The following is a 26,288-nucleotide window of genomic DNA, read 5'->3' as shown; positions in this document are numbered from 1 at the left end:
ATCATTCTCTCCTCTCCATACCTGACCTCTAGAAATGGAATATTGCAGCCTGTTTTTTAGCACTAACTTAAAATTCAATGGACCTTGGCATCTAACACTTCAAGGCAACTTTGAATCTTCCAGTAAAAGTAACATTTTACAGTTACATTAAACCAACAGTCGTCTTGACATCTCCACTGTTAGTTTGTTGTTTAATACAGAAGCAAAAGAGGATTGTCATTTCATTGTAATTTGGAAACAGATTTCATGCCAGTTGTTTGAAAAAAAAAAAGGGTGGGGCTGAAAAGAAATATTGTAACAGAAATAATCTAAATGGACACTGAAATAAGACAATAAATTCAACTAAAATTAAAACTAAGGGAGTTAAAAGCACAGGTAGTTAGCTGAGGATCACTGAAATTCACCTGTATTTAGGGAATCTAGATTCTTGAAAAAAACAACTTTTGGAGGTTTTCCCTTTGTTTCTTCCTGTATGTGTGAAGCAGAAATGGGAGGAGAAAAAGACAATAAATCTCTTTCCACAAATTCCCCAATTAAGACTTTGTATTGGAAAAGATGTCATGAAATATGAAGTATTATTCTATTACTAAATGGCAATTGCCTATTGTGAAAAGGGGCTCTTCTTCATGAAATCTCCAGAAGTCTGTATAATATGACATGGTGAAATCATGCTATTTATAAGACTATTTTTTTCTCCAGTCATCTTTAGAAAATCTTCTCTTGAAGCTAAAGCAAACTCATGCTCTCTCTCCCTTCCCCTCCTCCACCTCCCCCCCGCTCTCCTCCATCTGCTCAGAGATTAGCTGATTTTTTGTTAAGCCAAAATTTTGGTGTGGTTGCATAAAAGAATACAAGTCCTTCACACATGCTATTGAGGATGATTCTGTGGGACAGGACAGACATTCTAGTTGATTCTGGTGTTAGAGAAAGTGTATCTATTTCTATATAAGGAGACAGGGAAGCATAAAAATATTTTAAATGAAATACTGGTAAGATAAGAACATGCAGATAGATATATCCAAGGCATTTAGTTCTAAGATATTCCTTACTGTCTTCCATTTTTAGTATGTTGTATAATCGTAGAGAATGTATTGCCAATGCACAAAGAAAACAACATATAGTAGAATATCATCATATTCAAGGTTTTTTTTCTCCATGTGTAACCTACTGACAATAAATAATTACTAAAATATGACTGATATTTGCATCATAGTAAAATAACAACTACATGGACAATTATACTCTTATTTCCATATTTGAAAAGAAAAAAAAAAGCCTTCAGCAATTTAGTGTGTAGACCATAGATGAGAGACCAGTCTTTTATAACCAAGATAAGCTAGCAAGGTAGCCCTTGAAAAAAATCACCTTATTTCTGACCTGATTCTTACATGCTACCAGGGGTGGATCCAGGGAAGTGCAGGAGTGCAGTAACTCCCTCCCCTTGCGCCCCCCTCCCCCCATTGCTTCCTGGTTCATTGAAAGCCGACTGCACAGCAGAGGTAGCAGCATTTCTAGTGAGGGAGTCTATTGACTTCATGGCTCATTAAGGACCTGCTTCCTTCTAAACTCTTCATTCCATGGGTGTTAACAACCCTCTCTCCATTTTTAATGGTCTCAATGATCCACTAATCATGCTGGCCTTTCTTCTTCAATCTGCTGCCTTCTAGCTGCTCCTGGTAAAGAAGCTCCCATTTTGCAGTCCTTCAGACTGTTTTTAACTCTAGCCTAAAACACTGACTTAAGTAAACGGTAGTCAGGTGTAGAAGTAACTTCCAGGGAAGCACTAGCTGCACTGCCAAGAAGCTCACAAAAGCTAGATTTTGCTTTATGAATCTGAAAGAGATGTACATCTATTTCCATTGACTATCAGACTAATTAAACAGCATCTTGTGAGTACTTTTTGCTTGGTTTGTTGTGGGGGTTTTTATATGCTTAATGTATGAGATAGCAAATTACTGCACACTCCAATGTAGTTATATAGGTTTTTGCTTCAATTCTAAACTTAGTAATATCGCCTTGGATCCCTAGTTTATTAGTACGGAAAAGCTTCTAGTTTCTTCTTCTGAAGAAGAATACATGTTGTGTTATATGGGATGATGCACTGCATCGTCGGTATGTCCCTTTGCAAAATCCTAGATCAACACTTGCTACACAACGTTCATGCCAACAGAGTCAATCACCATCTCACATCCCATGGTATAGATCTGAGGAAGGGACACAAATCCAGGAGCACTATCCCAGCTGGAAATCCATCCCCATCTAAGAATTGGCGCATTATCTTTGGTTCATCCAGTGGTCAAACCGTCTAAAAGAGTATTACACGTTGGTAGAAATCCCATACACAAAAACTCTGGGAGCCAGTGACTCCCTTTGGCTTCCCCTATGAAAAGTACATAAAATGATCAGATAACAGAAAACAAGTTTTTAAAAATTTTCCTAATTGGAGTGATCAGAAAGCAAATTTCTGGACCATAGCTGGACTTAAATGTTCTAAAGTTTCAGCGTTCACAAACACTAGCTTGGCTCCCAACCCGTCCTCAACTAACACAGTGCATCACTATAGGCTCACATGATATAGAAGGGAAAGAAAACATGATCCCAAATCAGAGAAGGGCACTTTTGCAGCTCTTTAGGTAATCATTTCAAAGTACAGAGTAAATGTTAACTTGTTAGAGCATGGATTTAATTCCTTTCACAGGAGAAGATGCAAGATGATGCAAAGAAAGAAAAAACAAGGAAACAGGCCAAACTGGTAAAAATATGAGCAAGATTATTCCATGTAGAGCTACACACCAAACAAAAGCAAGCAAGCAACTGCAGATTCTAAGAGATCAGGGGATACCAGTCCCCACAGCTCTGGTTCCCCTGCAAGATGGGCAAGTGTCTCTACCGAATCCACACAAAGTCCCCAGGGGATATTACCATTTCTTCCATGACTTCCAATGCACAGAGAGAAATAGAAGAGCTCAGATGATCTACAATTAGCCATAAAGCAGGGGTAGGCAAAATCCAGCCCGCAGGCCAGATCCAGCCTGCAGTGGACTGCATTTCCTGGCAGCCCCCACAGTGGTGGCTCCTTCTCGCTGCTGCTGCTAGACCCAGCCCCACTGCCCAGGCACCCCAACCGTTTTCCCCACACCCACCACTAGGGGCAGGACCTATGCAAGCAGGTCATATGGTTGGGCAGTTGAGACGGGGTCACAGCCAGGAGGAAGATGAGCAGGTGGGACCTGGGAGACCCCTAGGATCTTGGGACAGTGACAGCATGGGGCCAGGGTTGGAGTCGAGCTGTGATCTGCCGCCCTCACAACCCTGCAACAAACATGTTTTCCATGAGTACGGTGTGTGGGGAGCAGATCGCAGCTCTGCCCCAGCCCTGTGCTGCCACTGCTCCAAGATCCCGGCCCCAACACCGCAGCAGCTCCGTGCCCAGCCACTTGCCCTGCCCACATGGCTCCCAGCCGCTCTCCATGGAGACCCTGGGATTGCAGGGCCCTGACAGCGTGGGACCAAGGCAGAGTCCTGGTTCTGCAGCCCCGCACTGTCATGGCCCCTCTATTCTCGAGTCTCCGTGAAGACTGGCTGGGAGCCACGAGGGCAGGGGATGCTGAGAAATGGAGTCCAGACACATGCTGGATCTGCCATTTTGCCTACCCCTACCACAGAGCATTTCAGCTCTAGATTGCTAATGGCATGCTGGACAAGCAGAATTTCCATCAGATGGGATTTTCAGATATCTGAAGCTGTTTTTTGCTCTAAATCAGAACAAAGTTAAATATCTAAATTCTATCGCAAGAAAGATTCTGCTAAATTTCAAGCTGGAAAATGTTTGTTTCAATAATGCCGAACACTTTCATTTGAATGATATCAAAGTGTTGTAACAAAATTCATGTGCTATATTAAACAAAGTCAAAATTAAATGATCAACAACACACCATATAAATCTTTCAACATTATCAAAAATAAAACAGAAGTAAATCATTTGATCTTTTTGCCATCAAAACTTGCATTAAAAAATGATACTCTCACATGTTTTGACACAACTCTGCATTCTGTCAGGAAACTCGTCCAACAAAAACATTTTCAACCAGCCTTAATTGTCAGTCTAAATCCAACTCATGCTGGTAGTACCTGAAAATTATCATCTAATTGCTGTTCAGTGACCTCTATGAAATGAGTTGTCTCAGTCTAGTTCCCAGTGACAAATATAAATGTATAAAAACATCATCATAGAATTAATATACCCATTTTGGCAGTCTCAGCGCACACTTCCAGGACTGAGAGAACAGAGACAATGAACATTTTCTTATCCTAGAGACACCTATTCCAGGACAAGACTGATGCATATTAGTGTGGACAGTGGTATTGCTATTGCTTCCTGTCCTGCACTAAGAGAACAAGCTTACCCACTATGTACTGCCCGCTTTAGTTCTTATTTTCCCCGAGGTTGTCCCTGCAGTACTTTTTCCAACCACCAAATACATATGATCTTAATCTTTAATTTACAGTACATAAATTATCAGCATGAGCCAATTTTAGACTTCAAAAGAGCAGCAATAAATTATTGGCTTGACTCAGCAACTTATGTTCCAAATATCGGAGGAGCTGGATCTGTATATTGAGAGTGGACCACTCCCCAGTACCCATAGTCTAAATGTCCATTTAAAATGCAAGTCAAATAAGGTCTTTTGTTAGTTCATCACCATGCACATTTTGAACTGTATTTATGTATTAAAAACTTTAAAGATTCAATTTTTCCTTTTATGGATCACCAGAAAAATAACAGAAAACAGCAATAAAAAATTGGATTAAAGTGAATACATTTAGCGCACAAGGCCAATGCTTCAACTCTGTCCAAACCCTGATTGTTTTTCCCAGTTCCATGTTTTAGTAATTTTATTTTAACAAAGTGCCCAGAATTTAATTATCTCACTAGAGAGGCTACAGGTTTGTATTGCTCTATTAATGGACGGAAATCAATCTATGTTTACTTATTTGGCAAAGAGATATGTGGTGGCTATAATGATTACTAGTTGGCAAATGTCTCATACAAATTGCCTGGAAACTTTGTCAGATTGAATAAACAAGCACGTATCAGTTGCCTTTGGTTTATTTTAACTGCATTTCCTTTCATAGAAAGTATGTGGTCCACGTTCAACTTTTGCAACAGTAAATTAAAAATGTAATTAAGTCAGACCGTCAAAAATGTAATCAAATAAAGTTTATGGCACTTCTTTATTTTGTTCTCATCACAATGCACATGCCCAAATAAGAGCTAAATTGTGGTGTTGAGCAGCACCTGGCATGGCAGAACTCCATCCTCCCACAAAGAAGTCTTGGGGGCACTTGTGTCTTTGGGGATGAAGCAGGTATGCATCACAGCAATTGTGCGTATAGCTAAGCTGGCAATCTAAGATGGACAGGGAAATAAGTCTTTCTAGAATCACGGGGTTGGCAGAGACCTCTAGGGCCAGCTGATCCAAAACCCTTAGTAGCACAACCTCATTTCTCCAGCTCTTCTATGATGCTTGACAGCACAGCATTTGGCTGATGGCATCTAAAGGGCAGCTAAAAGTTATCACAGCCTACAAATGCCTTCTTCTCAAATGTGACCTGTAGCTAAAGAAGAAAACAGTAAAAGTATACAAGTGGTAGTATCAATGCCCGAGAGATTCATGGTCCACAGCACACTTGTCCCCATCACCCATTTTCTTGTGCTGTTGCTTCTCTTTCTATATACTAGTTTTTGCTCAGTCCTTTTTTGTGTTTTTCTCTTCCGGAAATTCCACCTCCACTCATGAGTGAGTGCTTTTACTCATTCCTTATCCAAAGCAACATAAACACAAATTGCAGAAGAAGCAGTGGCAGAAGGTAGGGCAGGGTGATATCTTAAAAATTAACTAATTTAAAAGGTATACGCTTTTTGTAGGCTACAGCCTAGTTCATCAAATTCTATGAATGGACTTGCAGAGAACAGGGTGCTAAACAGAAAGGGATAAATCAATTTAAATAGAAAGAATATGGAGGGGAGGAAAGGATGGGGGAGCAGGCACTGCTGCGAGAGGAGAAAGTGGGCTGAAGAGATGAAAAGGGATAAAAAAAGCAGTTAATCCATTGAGGAACATAAGGGTCATAAAACCTAGTCTAGGTAATGGGGAAAGAATACAGAATCTCCACTGAGACCATACCCAGTGCAATCCAGTCTGTCCTGAAATGTCATGTTCAGGCTATTTCTGAACAGCAACCCTGAGGTCAGTGATGGAGTGATGGGAGATTAAAGTCTTCTGCCACAGGCTTTTGCATCTCTGGAATTTATGTTAGATTAGGGTCCACCCATTTTGTCATGTAGGGATCACCCTGTTTGTGAAGTGTAGACAGCAGGTGATGACATATATAGTACTGGTAGAGGAGCAGGTGAATGAACCACGAATAGTATAATCTGTATCACTTGATTCAGTGATGAAGCAGTCTCTGCTCATAAGTCTGGACAGCTGACATCTGGGTACACTGCAAGGCCTGGTGACTTGGTGAGGCTAGGAGTTAGATAATATAAAGCTGAAGAGACATCATTTGAGGTAAAAGGAGGCAATGGGAACCTGATGTCATTTAGATGCCCCCACCCTTTTTGCTTCTCTCCTCTGTTCTCCACACCCAAGGTCACTTGAAAATAAACTATATGCTTTTTTTTTTTTTTTTTTAAATCAAACTTTAATGGAAATGATGTACCAATAGGTCTGCAGAAGTACAATAGCTAACCTAAACACAAACACTCTTTTCTGAATCTGCAAAAGCAGGAAACACTTTCAAAAGTCATGGAGGGAGTCATGGAGCAAATTCATGCGAGCTTCATTCCAGCCATATGAAGGGCTGAAAACGCTAAGTTTATTTAGTCTGGAGAACAGAAACTGAGGTGGGGACTAAAGAACAGTCTTTAGATACCTGAAGGGAGATTATAGAGAGGACAGAGATAAGAGTATTGTCTGGGGCCACAGGGAACAGGATTAAAAGCAATGGCTTGAAGCTGCAGCAGAGGAAATTTAGGTTGGAGATTAGGAGGAACTTTCTGACAATGAGGGTGGTCAAGCATTGGAAGACGCTACCTAAAAATATCAGTGGAATCTCCATCCTTGGAAATTTTCAAGAGCAGGGATGATCCTGCCTTGAGCAGGGGACTACTTTCCTATGACCCTATGATCCTTGACCTTCAGTCGGGTACATGTTGTCATGTATCTAAACTTTCTTATGACATCTCAGTTCATACGTTTAATGAACATGGCATCTTGGACAGAAAGCAAAACAGATTGGGAGGCGGGATGAATGAATAGCAAATGGAATTTGGTGTTACAAAATGTCAGGCACTTGAGTAGAAATAAAAAAAGATACACGATGTTTTGAACTAAAGTAAATAAATACAGAAAAGACTAGATGTGTAACTGGAGTGCACATAATACACACAAAAACCAGAGAGTCATGAAATATTGTAATTTAATTGACATGGAGAAGGTACGTTATTATTGTTTGCCTTGTCTCATAATACGAGAACAAAGGGATATTAGATTAACGAGAAGCAAATTTAAGAATGATTAAAGAAAATATCTGTATACAATACACAGTCAGCCTCTGAATTCCCTACCAGATGATGTTAGTGAGGATTCACAAAAGAACTGGACCTGTTCCAGAAACAACACTAAGATCTACAGCTATGTTAATAGGGAGGAATTTAAAAAGGGTGTGTGGGGGGCGGGGAGACATGGTAGGAATTGGAACAGCTATAAATATAAAACCTTGTGCTTCTGGGATAAGTCAACACTTGACTAAGTATTAGGCTTTTTTTTTTCCTTTAAGAGAAGCAAGAGTGAGGGACAAGCAAGTCATACGCAGTCGCAAAGCAGTAGCTGCTAAGCATCCACCCACCCCCATCATATAATATTCCTCTGGAGGGCTATCATAATTGCTGATGATTAGATTCAAAATCAAATCACTCAGATGAATGCAGAGGCACTGACATAGTCAGCCAGTAGGAAAGCCATAAAAGAGAGCTCAGCTCTTCCTGTCAACTGCACATGAGAGTCCACAAAGGAGGAGACAGATAGGACTCTGCTCACTGCTCCTAAAAGGGTTAGATTTAGGGATGACAGGAAGGGAACAGATAGCCTGGCTAACAAGGCTGGACCTACAGGAGAAGAGGATGGGAAAAGATCCCAGATTAGGGAAAACCACTCAGGGACACACATAGCAAGGCAGCCTGGTACCTAGGGGAGTGGGATGAACGGGGACAGTAGCAACTTCTGGCTTCTGTTGTGCCTCTGGTGCGATCACGTGGTTATAGCAGCAACTGCTCTTTTTCCACCTCTCCCCACCACACAAGTCAATGCCTGGGTCTGCTGTCATGGTCATCCTGCCCTACTTACATTACTGGAATACACAAGGGAAAGAATACCAGCATGCTATCCTCCACACCTACAGAGCACAAGGGATGACGGGAGGACACAATACCGATGGGGCAAGGTGCAGATGAGGACAGAACAATAGTAGAAGAATACAGACAGAAATGAGAGAAGTGGCAACAGGCAAAAAGAGGCATTGTGGGGAAACAGGCAAACAGAGGCACTGAGCCTTAGGCATGAAGCAGGTTAGGGACAAATGTTTTGGCACCAGCTTGGAAGAGCAGTAGGACAGAATTCTACACACATGTGCATGGGCATACTCATACATATGTGGGGTATGTATACACTACGGTTTGTAATCACGTTTTAAAATACTAATAATGGGTGGTGAATAACAGTTGCAAATTCCAATAGGACGAGACATCAGTGTTTGATTCTAATTGAGCTAACAGGACTAGCAACAAAGGTGAGTCCTTGAACATACGTGTGCACAGGCTATACTAGAATTTTCAATTTTGTTGTTAACATGCATTCAGATGCTCTAAAATTCAAGTGTAGGAAACCCCTGTCACATACAGATACAGCCACTTTATTTGACTACATTTAGAACAGGGCTGTCCAATAGGGTTGTGTGAAGCTTCAGTCCCCAATTTGAGTTGGCGGAGATTCGGCCTGATTCGGTGGCCGAATCTCCGAATCCAAATTGAATCAGGAGACCCTTTAATCTCTCTGAATCGAATCAGAACCCTCTGAATCGACTCGGAGAGATTCGGAAAGATTTGATGATTTGGACATAGAAACAGCTTTAAATGTTTCTTCTACATACCTCAAGGTACCAGGCAGCTCAGGAATGCCGACGTGCTGGGGCAGATGGAGCTTCCGACAGGAGCACAGGGGGCTCCCCAGCGCACTTGACAGCAGACCCGGAAGTGGATTAGAAGCACTTCCAGTCCACTTCTGGATCTTTCTGGAAGCATGCTGGAGGCCCCCTAGTGCCCCTCCAGCTTGGCAACTGGTGCCTCCTGGATCTGGGGGGGGGCAGCCGATTGCCGAGCCAGGGGGGCACGGACAGGCCCCCTAGTGCACTTGGTGGTAGATGCAGAAGTGGACCGAAAGTACTTCCAGGTTCACCGCCAAACACACAGCCCCCTCCCCAACCCATGCTTTTGTGGGATGCTCCATCCACCCCACATTGAAGCATTCATGAGCCGCACCTGGTACCTCAAGTTATGTAGAAAAAACATTTAAAGCTGTGTCTATGGCCTAACCACTGATTCTCTGAATCAGCATCAAGTCTTCAGATTCAGATTCGGCTCAATCGAATTGGGGACAGCGATCTGAATCAACAAATCGAATCACTGTCCCTGATACAGGCCAAATCCAAATTGAATACAGCCCATTTCTCATACCCCTACTGTCCAACTAGCAGCCTGCGGGCCACATGCAGCCACCAAAGCTAGGGACAGAAGTTACACATCAACTGGCTTAAGTGATCAGAAACTAGTTTAAACCTGTAACAGAACAGAAGCTCGGTGCACATAAACCAGTTTCAAAATGGCTAAAACTAGTTTATGATAAACCTGGTTGAATGCAGTATCAGACTTAACTGATTTGAATAAAACCAGTTTATGAAGCTTCTGTCCCAAACCCCTTCCTGGTTCAAGTTAAATTACACTCCCCCAGCATCCCAGCATGCTTTCCAGCTCTGGACCGGGCTGTGCTGGGAGTGCAGGGAGCCCCACCCCTCTGTTCCCTAGCTAGGGAAGTGAGGGCTGGCTGACAAGTGGGAGAAGGGGCAAACCCAGCTGGGGATACAGCCCAGTCTACAGTAGGGGTACTGCCTACCCCCACCAGCAAACCCTGGCTGGGGCTGGGGCCATAGAGGGGAGTTAAACACCACTTCCTCCGCTAAAACTTACTGCTGGCTACAACTGCAGACTGGAGTTTTCCTCCAATGAATATAGAGAGCCAAGATTTATTGAAGTGTCTAGTCTACTTTCCTAGAGGTTCATATTTGGCATGACTGCAGTTAACCCTTAATTGCTAGAGTGATATACACAAAGCATACTTGGTAAATGTAAATGACTGCTCACGTCTTTTCAGGTTTAATACATCATATGATAGATGTTCTGCTGCCTGTGTAAATATTTTGTAAGTAAGTATATTGATCTCTTTGTTAAATTCTTAATGCTTTGGGTTAGGTTTTGGAATAAATCTAAAACCAATAAGAACATAAATGTAAAAAAGGACTGGGATGGATGAGTGCCTGAGAACTCAAACTGGTAAGAGGCTGTTTGTATTCCCATGAGGAGAAATGGATGCCTTTAAATATTTTTAATTTATTTTCCATTCAGAAAACCTTCTCCTATTTCCATTGGTTTCACCAGGTTTTGGTTTAGTCCTTGGCTTAGCGACTGCCATAAGTTGTTACAGGAGCTGGATCCATTGGAAAATAAAATTCAAATTACTCCATGCAAGAAATATACCGTTCACAGTGGGAAATGAGTTAAAAGAAAGGTCCAAGGAAAAACATTTACACGGCATAGTAGTAATAATAATGGGTAGGGAAAACATGTGGGGTCTTTCTCTTTCCTCATGTATCCAAAGGTCACCCCAATGCAGCATTAGGTTAGTGTAAAAAAGATTATCAGTGAAGGGAAGGAGATTTCCAAAGAGGTGCTCAAAAAAGTCATTTGCAAACTACAATGGTGACACAAGTTAATGGCCCTGAAGACATAGCACCATTTAATGCTTGTTAACGATCATTAACACTGGCACCAATATTGATGTACCAATGGTCTTAACATAGTTGGTCTCAGAAGAAATTACATGAGATCCACTTTTAAGCATGCAAGTCATGCAGCTCATTATAACCACACAGGAGTATGGAAGGGGGAAGAATCTTAGTTCAGACAGCAGATCCCCAACAGTGTACTTAATGAGAGGCAAAGAGTTAGTCTTTGCTAACAAGTGTGATATACTCTGAGTTAGACAGCACCAGGCAGGCAGCAAAATAAGGCAAAGCCTAATTGTGCCAGTTGGAACCCCAGAACTGCATGGAAACAGAACACCTCAGTCCAAAGGTTCACTGTTCAGCTACAGGGCAGAGGACTAGAGGATAAATGCAGCAGCTGCCCCTTTGACCTCCCACTAATGGTGATGACCTCCACCAACCCTGAAAGTGCCCCATTACTAGGGAGACCACCACGCATACAAAAAAAAAAGATTCATCCTTATGATTAGTGTTCTGCCTAGGCATCTGTAAGCTAGGGCACAATACAGCCTGAGCCATGACAGCTTTATTTTACAAAAATAGTCACCCAGTGAACAAGAAATTTTCATGCAAAGAATAATTTGACATAAGCCAATTTCCGATTGCATGCCCCAAAATATTGGTAGCTATGTTCAGGGGGGAAGGGGGTGGAGAAAGGAGGGGAGCAGGGTTGCTATATTTATTCACAACAGTTAATTGCATAAAACTGTTGCATTCTTAATAAGTCAGTTGTATTTGTGCTAGCATTTGCGTATAAAAAATAATCCTTTAAGATTTATTTTTCAACGTCAATACTTTGCAGCTCTACACACCTCTCATTTGCTTGCTTCATCTACATATTTACCCTCTGAAGTTAAGAATAAAGTTTACCTGCAAAGAGTAAGAAAATTCAAAAGGAAAGCATGTTCTACAACCTGACATAAAATACCATATGCTAAATGGAAGGGGGGGGGAAACGGGATATTATGTAAACAAGCCTTAAACAATATGTACCTTAATTTATTTTTATATACAGAACCTATGAAGATACTGTATCGCCATATTATATAAACTACGGTAACATTTAATATTCTTTAGAATAATTTATTTAACCCAGGCACATCGCTCAAATGTCTCGAAATCTATTTCTGCTTTAAAAGACTCTGACAAAGACTGAAGTCACTCTGAAGACACCTGAACGTTTTTGCAGATTCTTTGGGGATTTTCCAGCATTTAGTTTGTCAGATGATCTTAAGGGTTGGCTCAAAATTAGATGTAGCTTAAAACCAATAGAGTTTCACACACAGAGAAGTCTTTTAGTTAAACAGACTCAAATCTTTCAGAAATCCATCCAGGTTCTTTTAGCTTTCTCTAGGCAACCTCCAGGGAATCGGAGCATCAGGGTTTCAGAAGGCTTCCAGAACTAAGTGCTTCACATTAAGTCAGAGGAATCCAACAATTCAACAGTGTGGCTTAGCTCCAAAGCCACACAGACAGATTCTGACAAACATTTAATGAAAACTACAACCAGAGTTGATCACGAAGATATTTACGTACCACCCCCCACCTTTGATAAACTCTTGGTTCCTGATCAGAAATATCTTACTGCTGCCTAAATTTTAGAAGGTCAAACTCTGCCCCTGTTATGCTCAAAATGTATTTGTCTGCAATGGTCTGGCTACATTTCATGTAAGCAAGCAAAAAATACTCCGTTCCACATGTTATCTGTTAAAAGCTGCATGTAATACACACAGACACATATACCTGTGCATGCCCAATTGTTCATTCAGCAATTCAACTCAAGACCATCTTTTGGAAATTTAGTAGCATTTTTTTCCCCTCAGTGCTCAGTAACAGTCTGGTTTCTTGCCCTCATGCCACTGGCAAGCACTAGTGCACATTTGGTTTTGATAAATAAAGCTCATATTTGCATTGGAAAAGGTTTTATTGCAAAAACTGCCAAATGGTTTAAGCCATTATCCTTAGTTCTTGGCAAATATGGTGTGGTGCACTAACTATTTAAAAACTCAGCATGTGCCATGCTTTTTACACTGCCTTCATTCTACTGCCTGCATTTATTTAAGCAAACAAAAACGATCAACATCATCTTTGCACATGGCGCATAAGCTCACCTTTTATTTGCTTTTGGTGAACACTACAGATACAACACTGCCTGCTTCTTGCATCAACTCAGAGAGCACAGTCTCTGCTCATTTGATCATCAACGTAGGAAAGCCATTATTGTTATGCTACAAAAGCATGACGGGGATGTTTAGAAATAGATGCATGGGAACAAATATATAATTTTCCTTTAAGGAGAACATGCAGGTAATGAGAAAAAAAAATGATAATAAAGTTTTATCCAGATGATTTCTTTGCATGCTGAATTAAACTGGGATAGAATCCATACAAAAATACTGTGAAGGTTTTTCTGTATCTAGGATGTAGCCATATTGGTCCAGGGGCAAAAGGGTGGTTTTTGAAGGTTTTTATTCATTTATGCTGGATAAAATTTCACTCTCAGAAAACAGGGATCTTGATCTAAAATGCAATAAGGGATGTCAAAAAGATAGCCTTACTAAAATGTAAAGACCTTAGGACATTTCCCACCCACCCAGAAAAGCTTCCATGATTTCACTGGTGTTTCCAACTATGAGTATGACCCATTCTTTTTTTTTTAAGCTCAAATGAAACTGATCTAGGAAAATACAGAAAGATATTAAATTATTCCAAGAAAAGAAAAGCCCTAGCCTTGGTAAAGCAAACAGAGGGGATTTTGGAAAATAAAACAGTGTACTATAAAAAGAAAGATAGGTAGCATAGGTGTTTGAGCCAACAAAAAGAATGGGCATCTGCTACCTTGATCCTATCACCCAGGGGACAAGTTGTAGAGAAACGAATAATCTCATAATTCTCATCATTTCTGCACAAAGACATGATAAAATATAATAAAAGGAAGCTCTGGAAGGGTCCTTGTCTTTGGAACATGTGTGTAAACAATTTGTTTTGGAAATACTTTCTAAATGGGGTCTGCCTGCCAGCATAAGGGCCTCATGCTGGGATTTTATACTGGGCAAGAAAATTGATAAACCTTGTTTTAAAAAGGAGAGCTTTATTCCAAACAAATGGTTCAAGGGATACTCTTTATAGAAATCTTTTAAAAAATAGTGCATTTTAATTCTGCTCAGCTAGACAAGAAGCAGTATGTGCCAGGCAGGAGCTGGGGGACAAATCTACCCACCTATTTTGGGGTTTTATATATCACCTATCACCATGGGATCTGAGCCATCATTATCTAAATCTTTCCCTCCCCTCTGTGGATAGCAGGGCCCTAGCCTTGCAGTACAGTTGTAGTCCTAATGTGCCAAGGTTTAGAAAGCCCACATAGGCATTCCTCACCTTTTCCACAGATAAGAAAGTAGCAAAGGATGGATGACAAGTGATGAACTACTAGTTAGAAGAGTCTGTCAAAGTTCTTCTTCTGCCAAGATGGAGCATATTAACTTCAAGGACTACTGCCAATATGCTTTATTGCTTTTCAAGGCTTGGGAATATAGCAGAGAAGAGAAAGATTTCTTCTTCTATCCTAGCTTAAATTCAACAAAACACTTAAAATGCATTTTATTTAAGGCCACCTATGAACAAAGCACTTACACACAGTTTAAGTGATCTGGAAATCCCATGACACCGACTATAGACCAGAATGCATACCAGGAGTATCATTCAGACCTGAGCACCTTTTCCTACAAAATTTGTTCAAAAATAAGAAAAATATAATTATGCTAATAATATTCTTAATGGAATATGGTGATTTCCACCATCTGCAGGAAGAAATGATGAAAACTATTCACATTTTAAAAATATGAATTTAAAAAAAAGCCGTAAATTTACAGAAAGAGGAAAAGCACAGATTCATGGTTCTTTGTCACCAGAAGTGAGAGGTCATAGCAACACAAGGGGGACCAAAATTCATTCATTAAAATGTATTATTTATATTGCAGCAGCACCTGGGAACCTCAGTCACGGACCCACCCGTGCTGTGTTCTGGGCAAACCCAGGCCAAAAAACACATTTTCTGTCCCAAAGAGTTTACAGTCTAGAACAAGAGTCAACATGGTGAACATAGGCAGAAGTGGATACATCAATATCCCAATGGATTTAGCAACATAGTAAGAGTTTTCACAAAGCAATTTATCTGTATTCTTCTACAGCTCTACACTCTTTTTTTTAGCTTTAATTAATTCATACTTTTCAAACCACAGTTGTGCCCTATACGTTTGTTAACTTAGCCCTCAAGTAAAGCAGGCTATTTTGGCCATTTCAACTTGCCATCCCTTTCAATAGTAAGACACTGACAGGTTTAAGTACTTTGTATCTTTCCCTGGGAACACTTAAAACTTTCACTTTCTATTAAAAAAACTGAAAATCAATAATGCTAAAGGGAGATGCACTTTCAATTAGCATCTCCAAAGTCATGCCAAAGAGCTCTTTTTGGAAGCATGTACTCTCTCAGATAACACTAAGATCGGATGGCTGTGTATATCAGAGCAATGGCATTTGAATATAGCATGAGAGATCTGATGTATAATAAAAAAGTTTAACAAACTCCCTTTTTTTTTTTTTTTTTAAAAAACAAATCAATTTTGTACATTACCAAAATCAATGACTTTTTCCTACTGAACCATTTTCAAAGAAATTTTTAAGGGAAAATGGCAGTTTGTTTTTTGAGTATTTTATGCATTAGCTGGACAATGCACCCAGAGGGCAGTCCTCATTTTTTAAAAATTATACTGATGTATTTTGAACATTTCCTAGCCAACAAATATGGAACAAAACAGAAGCAGAAGCAGGTACATGTATGTTGTTCTTGCACTACAAGTCCCATGTGTAATAAACAAATATATTACGTAGCTAATAGTGGATAGTTTTCAATTCCTTCTTTGCAAATTTTGGCCAAGATGATTAATACACATCAGCTATAGAAAACAAGTAGAACTCAGCCATGTTATACCATTCCTAGCATCAATGAAATGTGCAAAATCTTTTTTAAATAAATAAATGCCAATACCAACTTAAGACTTATACCCTATGTAAATTTTAAAAGGGACAATAAATATTAATTCACACTCAAATGCAATACAGTTCATAGTATTGTATTTCTCTAGCAAGTGCTGAATCATTTAATAGGAATGGCTTTATTCTACATTGCTTTAGATGTTTTATTATGATTAAATCACGCAGAGAAAACACAAAGGTCTGGACACAAATTCAGGAAGGAAAAGGAAACTACATGTCAGTGGATACTGTTAAAAAATCTATGCTGATTTCAAGCTAGTTCCTTTGAGTTAGGACTGTAAGTACCTACCAAAGGTAGAAAATGTCTGATAGTCCAGGGCTCTTCATTTAGGGGAAAAAACCCACAAGACCAAAAAGTACTGCAACAACACGTATTGCTGAGACTGGAAATATGGTGAACATGTTTAAGTGACGTAATTAATCATTAGAACTTAACTAGGATAGGCTGGATTCTCTAGTACCTTCAATCATTAAATCCTACTCAGAAGTTATGGCCCAAGGCATGAATCACATGGTGAAATTCTTTGGCCTGCATTTTGCAAATTAAACTAGATAATCGTAACACTTTTTTTTAGTGTTAAAATATATTCTCCAAAAAACTGATGCACACAGGTCCTTATAGGATTAACAATATGGCAGTGCAATTGTTCTTTCACAGTGGAAGTCAGGGAATAAGCAGCTATATTCCTGTGACCCAGAAACCCTCAACAGGAATTATCCTGCCCACCATGTTCTTCAATAGCTATAGAAGACACCAAATGCTCCGTTGCCATAATATCTTTATTAAATAAAGGACAGAAATTTCATATGTCATTTTCCATGCATATGCACCCACTTGTGCCAGGAAATCAGGAAAAGGAATCTGTCTTTTTTTGAGCGATAAAATCATACATGGCGTTAATTTCATTACAAATTTTGGTTTTAGGTAAAAATATGGGAAAAGGGAGTTAAAATGAAAAAGTCTGTGTGCTCTTGATAGATGTTAACAAAACAAATCTGCAGTGAAACCCAGCAGATGCCCCTATACTACTTTTTAAAAGTCCCTGGAAATCCACTTAAAATGTAAATAAAACTAAACTCTCCTCCTTCCACACCCGCTTCAATCCTTATCAAGCCCCTTGCTCCAAAAAGAATTGATAAAAGAGATGGAAGATCTTAGACTGTGGGTATTAGAAAATATGCATGCCTGTTGAGAAAGACATCACAGCAAAAAGATCTGAAAAAGCAACCAATCTGCTGCACTTAAAATATGAGCCTTTTCTTTCATAAAATGTTTGCAATGGACAGAAACGCTTAGACAATTACCTGATGACATAGGGGAAAATAAGATCTGTAGTGGCTATATTTTCCAAAAAAACCCTAAATGACCTTTTCATTAATTGGACGTTTTAATGACAGATTCCAAATCCAAAGTGGTATTGACACTTGTCAGTCTAGCTTTTGCACTAGGCATAGCACATAGACTGTGCTCCTGGGCATTGGTGATCTTTGTTTAGAGATTGGCAAGGGAAATTGTGTCTGCCCACCCTTGCTAGATCTTTCTTTGATACAGCTGATCACGGTGGCAGTTACATGTTACACTTTACCCCTGCTAAAGCTGCAGAGTATTAAGTGACGTTCAAGTTAAAACATGCTATGAGCAGTCACACATTAAGGGTTAATATCATTTCATGCCTGCATGGTTCTGACTTACCACTAGAGGCCTGGCAAGCAGAGTTGTGACTTGGAGCCAGGACACACAGGCTCTATCCTACCACAAACTGATTGTTTCATGCCCATGGAACAAACTGAAGTTAATGTAACATGAGCTAGGTAGCACGGCCCAGAGGTGACCCTCACCTGAAATGGCATAACTGTGAGACACTCGGTGCACTTAACACAAGTTAACAGATTTAACGTGTGGACACTCACGTTTTAAGTGTCTTAGTATGATCTAAGTGTAACTTGTAATTTCATCTTCAGTTTAACATGCCAAAAAAGCATTTGTATGAGCTGGCAGGTATTCCTGGGACCTCTTTTAATTGGTTCCCCTCTTTCCTAGCAGGGTGAGAGTTCATCACTACCTTGGGACTTTCCCTACAGGATTCCCAAGGGCTCCATTCTGTCACCCCTTCTGTCCAATGTTCATATGAAGCCATTAAGTGAGATTTTTGCATTGATTTAGAATGAGCTATCATCAGTATGATGGTCCCACAGTCTCAGTCCTTTCTCATTGCCTGGGTACAGGTGTGGACTGGATACAGGTAAACAAAATGAAGCTGAATCCAGAAAAGACAAAGGTAGGCAGTCTACATGACCTGGGAGGGACTGAGACTCCTATATTGATGGGGTTCAGTACCACCTTGTCAGACAGGTTTGCAGCCGTGGGGTGTCCCTCAATCCTCCACTGCTCCTGGGTCTCCAGGTTGCAAGGGTGGCTTTTAGCAATGTCATCTGGTTAGAAGGCTGAAACCTTTTCTTTCAGATTTGGATATGGCCACCATCATCCATACACGTTATACATTGTTTTATTTACCTGTTTTGTTCTGTCTGTGGTTTTATAAGTTGTTTTGTTGGGAAGGGTGGCGTGTACATCAAATAAATAAATATGAATAAATAATAGCTTCACAAAAAACAACCCTGTGCACTAAGGCATTCAGTTATCACCAAATCCTTATTTTAATCCTCATTCTGACAAAATTCCTACTGAAGTTAAGAGGAATTTTGTCTCAGTATGAACTCTAGAACTGAGCCCAAAATGGCAATACTCAACCATGTGCTATATACAAATAATATTTAGTAGAAGTCATAAAGTCAATCCATGCCACGTTAATAAGTTATGTTCCCTTGCTTTAGAAATAATGAATATTTCATGCATCAGAGCTACATTGTACACATTTTATTAATAGCCTGCAAGATTATTAGGCAAGAAGCATTTAATATCTATTCAGTAGCAAGATAATAGGACTAATGATGAAACCTGTACAGTACTAAGCGTATCTCTATAAGGTAAGTAAACTACCTTTACAGATCACAATTAACATTAATTCTATCCTTATTGTAATTTTATTTGAGAAGAAAAGCCACTATTTTTAAAAGAAAGACAAGGACCACAGGAAAAATTAAATTGTTCATTTGTTTTAGAGATGAACTGAATGCTTTTGATGAACAATACACTGACTAGGGGGAAAAAAAATGAAGTTCTGATCAAATTTTCCAAATACTTTCACTGAGATTTTTTTTAGGGCAAAGAAAGGTAAATACACAACAGTATTATTACTAATGGTAGTGGCAGTAACAATATCTCCTTTTATCCAGTAAGTTAAGGTTAGAGCCCTCAGCTTCCATAATAATGGCCATTTTTAAATCTTCAATCCCCCACGTCTGCTTGAGGAGACTTGAACCCATTCAGCCCACTGCCCAATAGGGAGCATCCTAACCATCATGATAGAGAGACATTCTCACTTGTCCTCTACCTCGATGTCCATTTAAGCATTATATACAAAAGAAAGTAGCTCCAACAGAATAGAATAAGAGTGACCCATCTCATAATACGGTACATCCTAGTGGTTATTGCAGTCACCAAAGAGATGGGCGCTTTTGGTTCCAATCCCTGCCCTGAGCCAGGTGGGAACAGAGCTATCGAATCAGCTGGGACCGCTCTCAGTCATTCCTGGTAGGGCCCACCCACATTGTATGAAGTATTTAGTCAAAGAGGGCAATCCTTGTTAGGAGATGGGATACTTTGTTTCCATCTCCTTCAGCGAATGCTTCGTTATTTATACAAAATGGAATTTCATCAACAGAGACAAGGAACATGCTCGTCTCCAAATACTCCATAACCCAAGTAATTCAGGGCATTGTCCTGGGAGGCAGGAGACAGGAGCCCTCTATAAAACAGGTGGTATTACAGAGCACCTCTGCACCCTGGGCAGCCGAGGCAGCAGTGGCTATTTTTGTTCTTCCCTGCCTACCCCCTCTTGAAGGTGGCACCAAGGACTGCTGACCCAATTCCCGTTCCTCCACTGCGACTCTTCTACTAGATAAAGACAGTCGCAAAATGAACCAGAGGAAAGAGGAGATTCATATTGCCATGGGATAAGGCATAAAGGAACAGCACAGACACAGAAAAGCAGCACAGAGGATGTGACAATGATGAGAGCTTTCCCTTTCTCTTCTGCACTGAGTGTATTGGGAATCTTTTCATTAATGCACGTGTTCCAGGATGCTGTCAGTACTTTTGCCAGCCTACCTCTCAATAGATGGAGTAGTAGGCTTAGGTAGAGGTTGGGCTCCGAGCCATGCCCACCAGCCAACAGAGCTGGACCAAACCAGGCAGACATTTATCACAGGCTTCATTTTCTGACAACCTCTCCCCATCTCTTCCCTTGTCAAAAGCACAATGATTCTAGATACCTAAAAGCACAATGATTCCACTGACAGATGCGATTCCACATCAGTCTCTAGAGCAGGCTGTGTCTTTTAGCATCATGCTATTGATCCACATTTCTAATGATTACTGACATCAAAGGTGGATACCAGGGGGGAATCTTTAAGCAGCCACTTTTGACTTTATCAATGCAGCAGATAAACCACTCTCACTACCCTTAATTCATGTACATGACAGCCAAATGACAAGATGCCCTATTTTCAAGACACTCCTCTTGCATTACTGCATTTTGCCCAGAGCTTGCTGCTATTCCTCGTGCTCATAGCACCTTGAATGATACACAAACCCATCCAGGGGGGACCCCTGAAACCCCAAGTTTCTCCTCACTGTGCTGCCACTTCCCCAAAGAACAGATTGAGGTTGCCCTGAGATAGCTCCCTATCCCAGGGTGCTTCAGTTCCACTGCTGTTAAAGTGGACCTTGCAGGTACAGCAAAAAAGAGTTTCTGCCAGCCCCCAGGGGGGCACCCCATTTTCTGACTGAGAAGAAATTATAGGCCCCCCTTTTCATGAAGAAAGTCAGCCTGGCATAGCACTCTCCCAGAGGTCACTCCCTCCAAAAGCAACCAGTAAGGAGACAAACAAGAAAAGGATTTATTATAAAGCATTATCTACCCTGCCTTCTAATTATAATGACACAGAACAGATAGACTCTATCTTTCTTATTTGTAAATGTCTTGCTAACAGGAAAAAAAAAAAGTGCAACTTTGTATCTGATCAAGAAAAAAACAATAGAAATTTCAATTACATGATTCAAAGGCTGTTTCAGGTGACAGGATTCATATTAACACTGTGTATTGTTCCTTAGGAGCCTGTATAATTCTAAAAGCAAGCAAACAGAATCTTTAATATAATTCATAAGCATAGAAAATAACTATTAACTATGCAAACATATGGAAAGCCAATCTAAAATGTCCTTACAAATGTTATCTATGACAACAGTTTGGGCTTTTACTATTTTTAGAAGTGGGAAAAACTTTGCTTTGATGTGAACTCATACATTAGGTTTAGTTTTACGAGTTTTCTTCATATTTGCATGGATTCACATATGTAAGTAATGTGGAACTGGTAGTTGTAACACCATAAATGGCAACTTTAGAAGGTTTCTAGATATCCAAGCGTACTACAAGTACACAACTACAGGAAAAACCAGGACCACAGTCAATGTCAAGAGCATTCAAAACCTAAAACAAACCTCTCTCTTTGCCTTGCTAATGATAGCAGATTTCAAAATGCTCTATCTGTATGAAAACTCTTAGGAACACATACACATACCGTTAATCCATTTGGCTTCTGGATTATGAATTATGAACTCTTTTCTGAAAAGATCTTCTAGAGACAATCTGGTTTCTGATGAATTTGTAAGTTCATCTAAAAATAAAGAAATGAAAAGCACCAGGTTAAATATTTCCAGTAAAATAAATAAATAAATAAATAAAATAATCTACACACATTTACATTTCAATTAGAAATTATGGTGATTATAACATTGGATTTTGCATCTCAAAAACAGGCAAAACTCCTACTGAAGCAAATAATATGGCTTTATTTTTCCTACAGAATGCTTCCTCAGCAGATATAACAGCTCGTTGCAAAAGGAGATGCCTGTTTCTCCATTTCACAGATCATAAACTGAGACACAGAGAAGAAAAGCAAGTTGCCCAAATTCATTGAGGCACCCAGGGGCAGGAGTAGGAACAGAACCCCTGTGTCCTGCTCTAGCACTTTGAACTTCTGCCTCCAAAACAGTGAAGATAGTGCCGGTATGGACACTGCAGGATCAGACCCACATTGATTTCATTAATGGATATTTCTAAACCTACCTTTTTGTCCTGCGACATGCCAGAGATCCAGTGGGTTGGAGCAGACTACTCTGCACATGAGCTGAACGTGCACTGTACTGTGGCACATGCAGTTAGTTGTATAAGTGGCAAAACGGTCATCAGCATGCAGAAAACGGTGATGGTGCACTTTTGTACTAAAACAGCTTCACGGTCTTTCAGTTCAAAAGTGTGCCATTGCCATTTTCTCAGAGCTGATGTGCATTTTGCCACTCATACAACGGTATGCGCCGCAGCACCGGGCATTTTTTAAAAGCACCAGACGCTGCAGCACAAGCACGTGTACAAATGATTGTTTTATTGTACACAGACATGGACTGCCACAAAACCACCATTTCAGAATGAAGCTTCCTTGTTATAAATACTTAAATATTAAGTGAACAGAACCAGTGTGCCCTCCCCTCACCCTGACACCCCAGCCCTGCGAAACTCAATATGAACCTTAATACATTAACGTCATGAGCACTGTTAGTCTGAAATGTGGTAGGGTTAGAGTGCTGTTATAGCTGTGATGGTCCAAAAAAGACCTTTTTTTCCCCCTCTCAACTCTACAGCCGGTCCAATAAAAGATAAACCTTAAAATGATGTTTTGTTGTTAGGACCCAACAGCTCAATTAATGTTCATCATACCACAGCTATTAGTTTCATTTAGATCACTGGCACGTGAAAGAGGTCATTGCGTTTGGCAGAGTTTGTAATATGTATTTCCCAGATATTAGCAAATACATATTTATCTCGCAGTACCAAGGTTAAACATGTACATGGTCAGCTCTTTAAATCATAGTTTCATCAGTATTACACAAGCTACCAGTAGATTACATCAATACTGTATTGAGCTCACATTTCCTTCTGCTTCCTAGGGCCTTGTTACATGTTACACTGTGAGCTGCACAAATGTTGATCAGAGTTAGTGGCAGCTTGATTCTGGAGCAGTCATACTTCAATGCCTGGATGACTGAAAGCTAAGAATCGCCCCCATTCTGGGCTTCTCCCTGCTGCTTGGGGCTCCCCCAGTGCCTCCACCCTGAGCTGGGACACTGAGTAACATGGATCAGAGTTAATCCTGCCCTGGAGTGGCATAATTTTGAGCCACCTAATGAGCACTTAAAACTAGTTTCAGGTGTTAATGTATGGGCAATCCAGACGAGGAGAGGAGAGCTCGAGGAACTGCCCCAAATTACTGTGTAACAAAGCCGCTACATAACAAACCTCCCAAAATCCCAGGATGTGAATGCTTTTTTGTTGCACTGGAAACATTGGGCAGGAAGAGGGGTTCTAATTTTTTTTTTTTCAAATTTTAGCTTGTCAGGTTTCCAGTGACAAGTTGTTATTTTTAAAAGGGGGGAAACAACAGACAAACTAGAATTACAGTGGGCAGCTGGCAGTCCTCCTCCCCTTTGGCTCACCTGCCCCATGTATTTCTAACAGAGAAAAAAAAAACAACTTTGGCTTTACAGAAGAAATATCCAGCAATACACGCAGGGGTGAAAGCCATGAGCCTTACTGGGGTAAATGAAGTCAATAGCAGTTTTTTCACTGACTTCACTGGAAGGAGGATTTTGCTCTTAGCGAGCAAGGTTCTGGTTTAAGCCTCCTAAAATCAACTCCCAGATGAATTTCTGTCCTCTTACACTTTGTCAATACTGCTTGCTTCAGCTATTTCTCTTAGCATTTCTTCACAGCTTGCCGGCTGCTTTGAAAAAATCTCCCCCGTTGCACATAAGCTCTAAACTTATCCTTAACAAAATTCTCAGCATGACCTCACATTATGTCATACTCTACTAACGTGCCCAGATCTTTCCTCAAAATTAGTCACTAGGAATATTAGTCAGCTCTCTCACATTCGAGTCTTTTTCAAGGCTAACCACATATAGCTCTTAAAGCTTTCTCTCATAAAACAGACCTTCTAATTGCCCACAAAAGCTGTGTTGCCCTCTTTTATAACTTCCCAAGAATCTGCATATCTTAAAAAAAAAAAAAGTCTAATACTGGACATATCATTTCAAATGCAGTTTTACCAGGGCTTTTAAACTTATTTTTTCTCCACTCGTACCTTATCTCCCTGCTTCTATGCCATGAGACCTTATTATCTTTTTTCTTATTGCTACCACACACTGACCTTTTATCTTCCAACTCCTGCACATCGCTACCAACTCTTTGCCCTTCCTTGGTTCCACAAGTATATGATATAAAGAATATTTTGGTAACATATTTTCTCTCTCCTGAAGCAATACTCAATACTTCCTAAGGACAAATTTCCAGACTTTTCTCCTTGCCATTTCCCTCACCCTATTCAATTCCTTTTGCTTTTTGGCAGCATCCTCCAGACTACCAGCTATCCTCAATCTGTCTTTCTGCTGTTATTTGCTCTTTTTGACACAAGGCATCTCTATCGCAGTTCTGAACTGCTTGTAAAACTGTTAAATAGAACTGGTGCTATTAGTCATCTTTAAAGAAATCACCTTCTAACCTTCCATAAAGCTCTGTTTCCATTTGCTATAACACTATCAATTGGAGTAGTTTGCTAATTATCAATCAAGTTCACCAATCGTACTAGGGTGCCAGATTGTTTTCTTTATTTGAATCCCTAGCTTTCCTCCATACTTTATTAAATACCGTATTAAATCAATTAAACATGACAATATAAGGAAGTGACATAAGAAATCTGCAGACACTTTGCTTGGGATTCTTATCATTTACATCCCTACTGGGGATGTAAATATCATTTTAAAAGTGCAGTTTGAACCTCCGCTAATGACATTGGTTAAATGATTAATTAATAACACATACCGTGGGCCAGTGCCTGCCCTGCCATGGGAAGGGGCTGCAGCCACCTGCGCTGAGCAGTGCAGGGAGCCAGCCGCTGTGCACAGACCCACTCGGGCACAGCTGATGCTGGAAGTGAGGGAGCACACTAACCAGTACTAGTCTCCCCTCGTCCTTCCCCCTCCTCCTCACTCATTCCTTCTGCCCCGCTACCTTCCAGTTCCTGCTGGGGCACCTTGCGGTCTCCCTTTCCCCTTCCCTGCCAGACTGCGCCCTGCCCTGCTCCACCCTATGCTAAACGATAACTGGTAAGCCACAACCAGTTATCACTGGGCTACTTGGTTAAACAATTAAATGTTTAACCATTCACATCCCTAATACCTATTAACTCATTTTTATATAAACAAAGCTTTTGAAACTAGCTTTTTAAACTGAAGTGAGCATTTCTATGAATCCTGTTTAACCATTAGCTGAAAAAATAGGAATCTTCCAATTTTGGGGGGTTTTTTTGATGCAGCATTTGAAAAGTAACTTCAATCTAATCCTGAACTACTACCAAAATGAAACCCAGGTTGGAAGCTTTGATACTGCCTTCACTCTTGATCTTCAATTATGTCATTTCTGAGGAAAATGTTGGTTTGACATCAAAAGACTCAGAAATGCTGTATTAAATTTCCAAAATGCTTAGCTTGTACATGGCTAGAAGAGCTATTCATCATGTAAGCTTTGTAAGATACTGAAGCAGGTGAACTGTTTCTGTGTATATATGAATTGGTATGCACACTGTACACTATATTTTCTGTCTATTGTTCAAGGCAGTCTTTTCCCACTTAATACTTATTATCACATTAGGGAATAGTATACTCTCACCCATTTTCATTTTAGACTTTATTGAATTATTCACTGAAGAGAGAACCCTTCTAAAAGGCATAGTAACTTGATGGACTTTTATTTTTCAAGTTGAAAAATTATAAACGTACATACACACATGTGAGAGAGAGAAAAAGAAGGTGGATTACAAGTCAGTGTAAAATTCAA

At 40.2% G+C, this 26,288-nt stretch overlaps 1 protein-coding gene across 1 annotated transcript in view; it reads right to left on the bottom strand.

Annotated features, from left to right (window-relative positions):
* Nucleotides 1-26,288, bottom strand: part of DPP10 (dipeptidyl peptidase like 10) — a 531,248-nt gene that overhangs the window by 484,742 nt on the left and 20,218 nt on the right. The window contains exon 3 of the mRNA XM_019522800.1: nucleotides 21,919-22,014. Within this exon, the coding sequence (XP_019378345.1) occupies nucleotides 21,919-22,014 (96 nt within the window). The remainder of the gene's footprint in view (nucleotides 1-21,918; nucleotides 22,015-26,288) is intronic.

Source organism: Gavialis gangeticus, unplaced genomic scaffold (genome assembly GCF_001723915.1).
Source record: "Gavialis gangeticus isolate Ggan-Ray unplaced genomic scaffold, GavGan_comp1, whole genome shotgun sequence".
Lineage (NCBI taxonomy): Eukaryota > Metazoa > Chordata > Crocodylia > Gavialidae > Gavialis > Gavialis gangeticus.
Note: the sequence above shows the minus strand (reverse complement) of the source record. Positions and strands in the feature narration are given on the sequence as shown.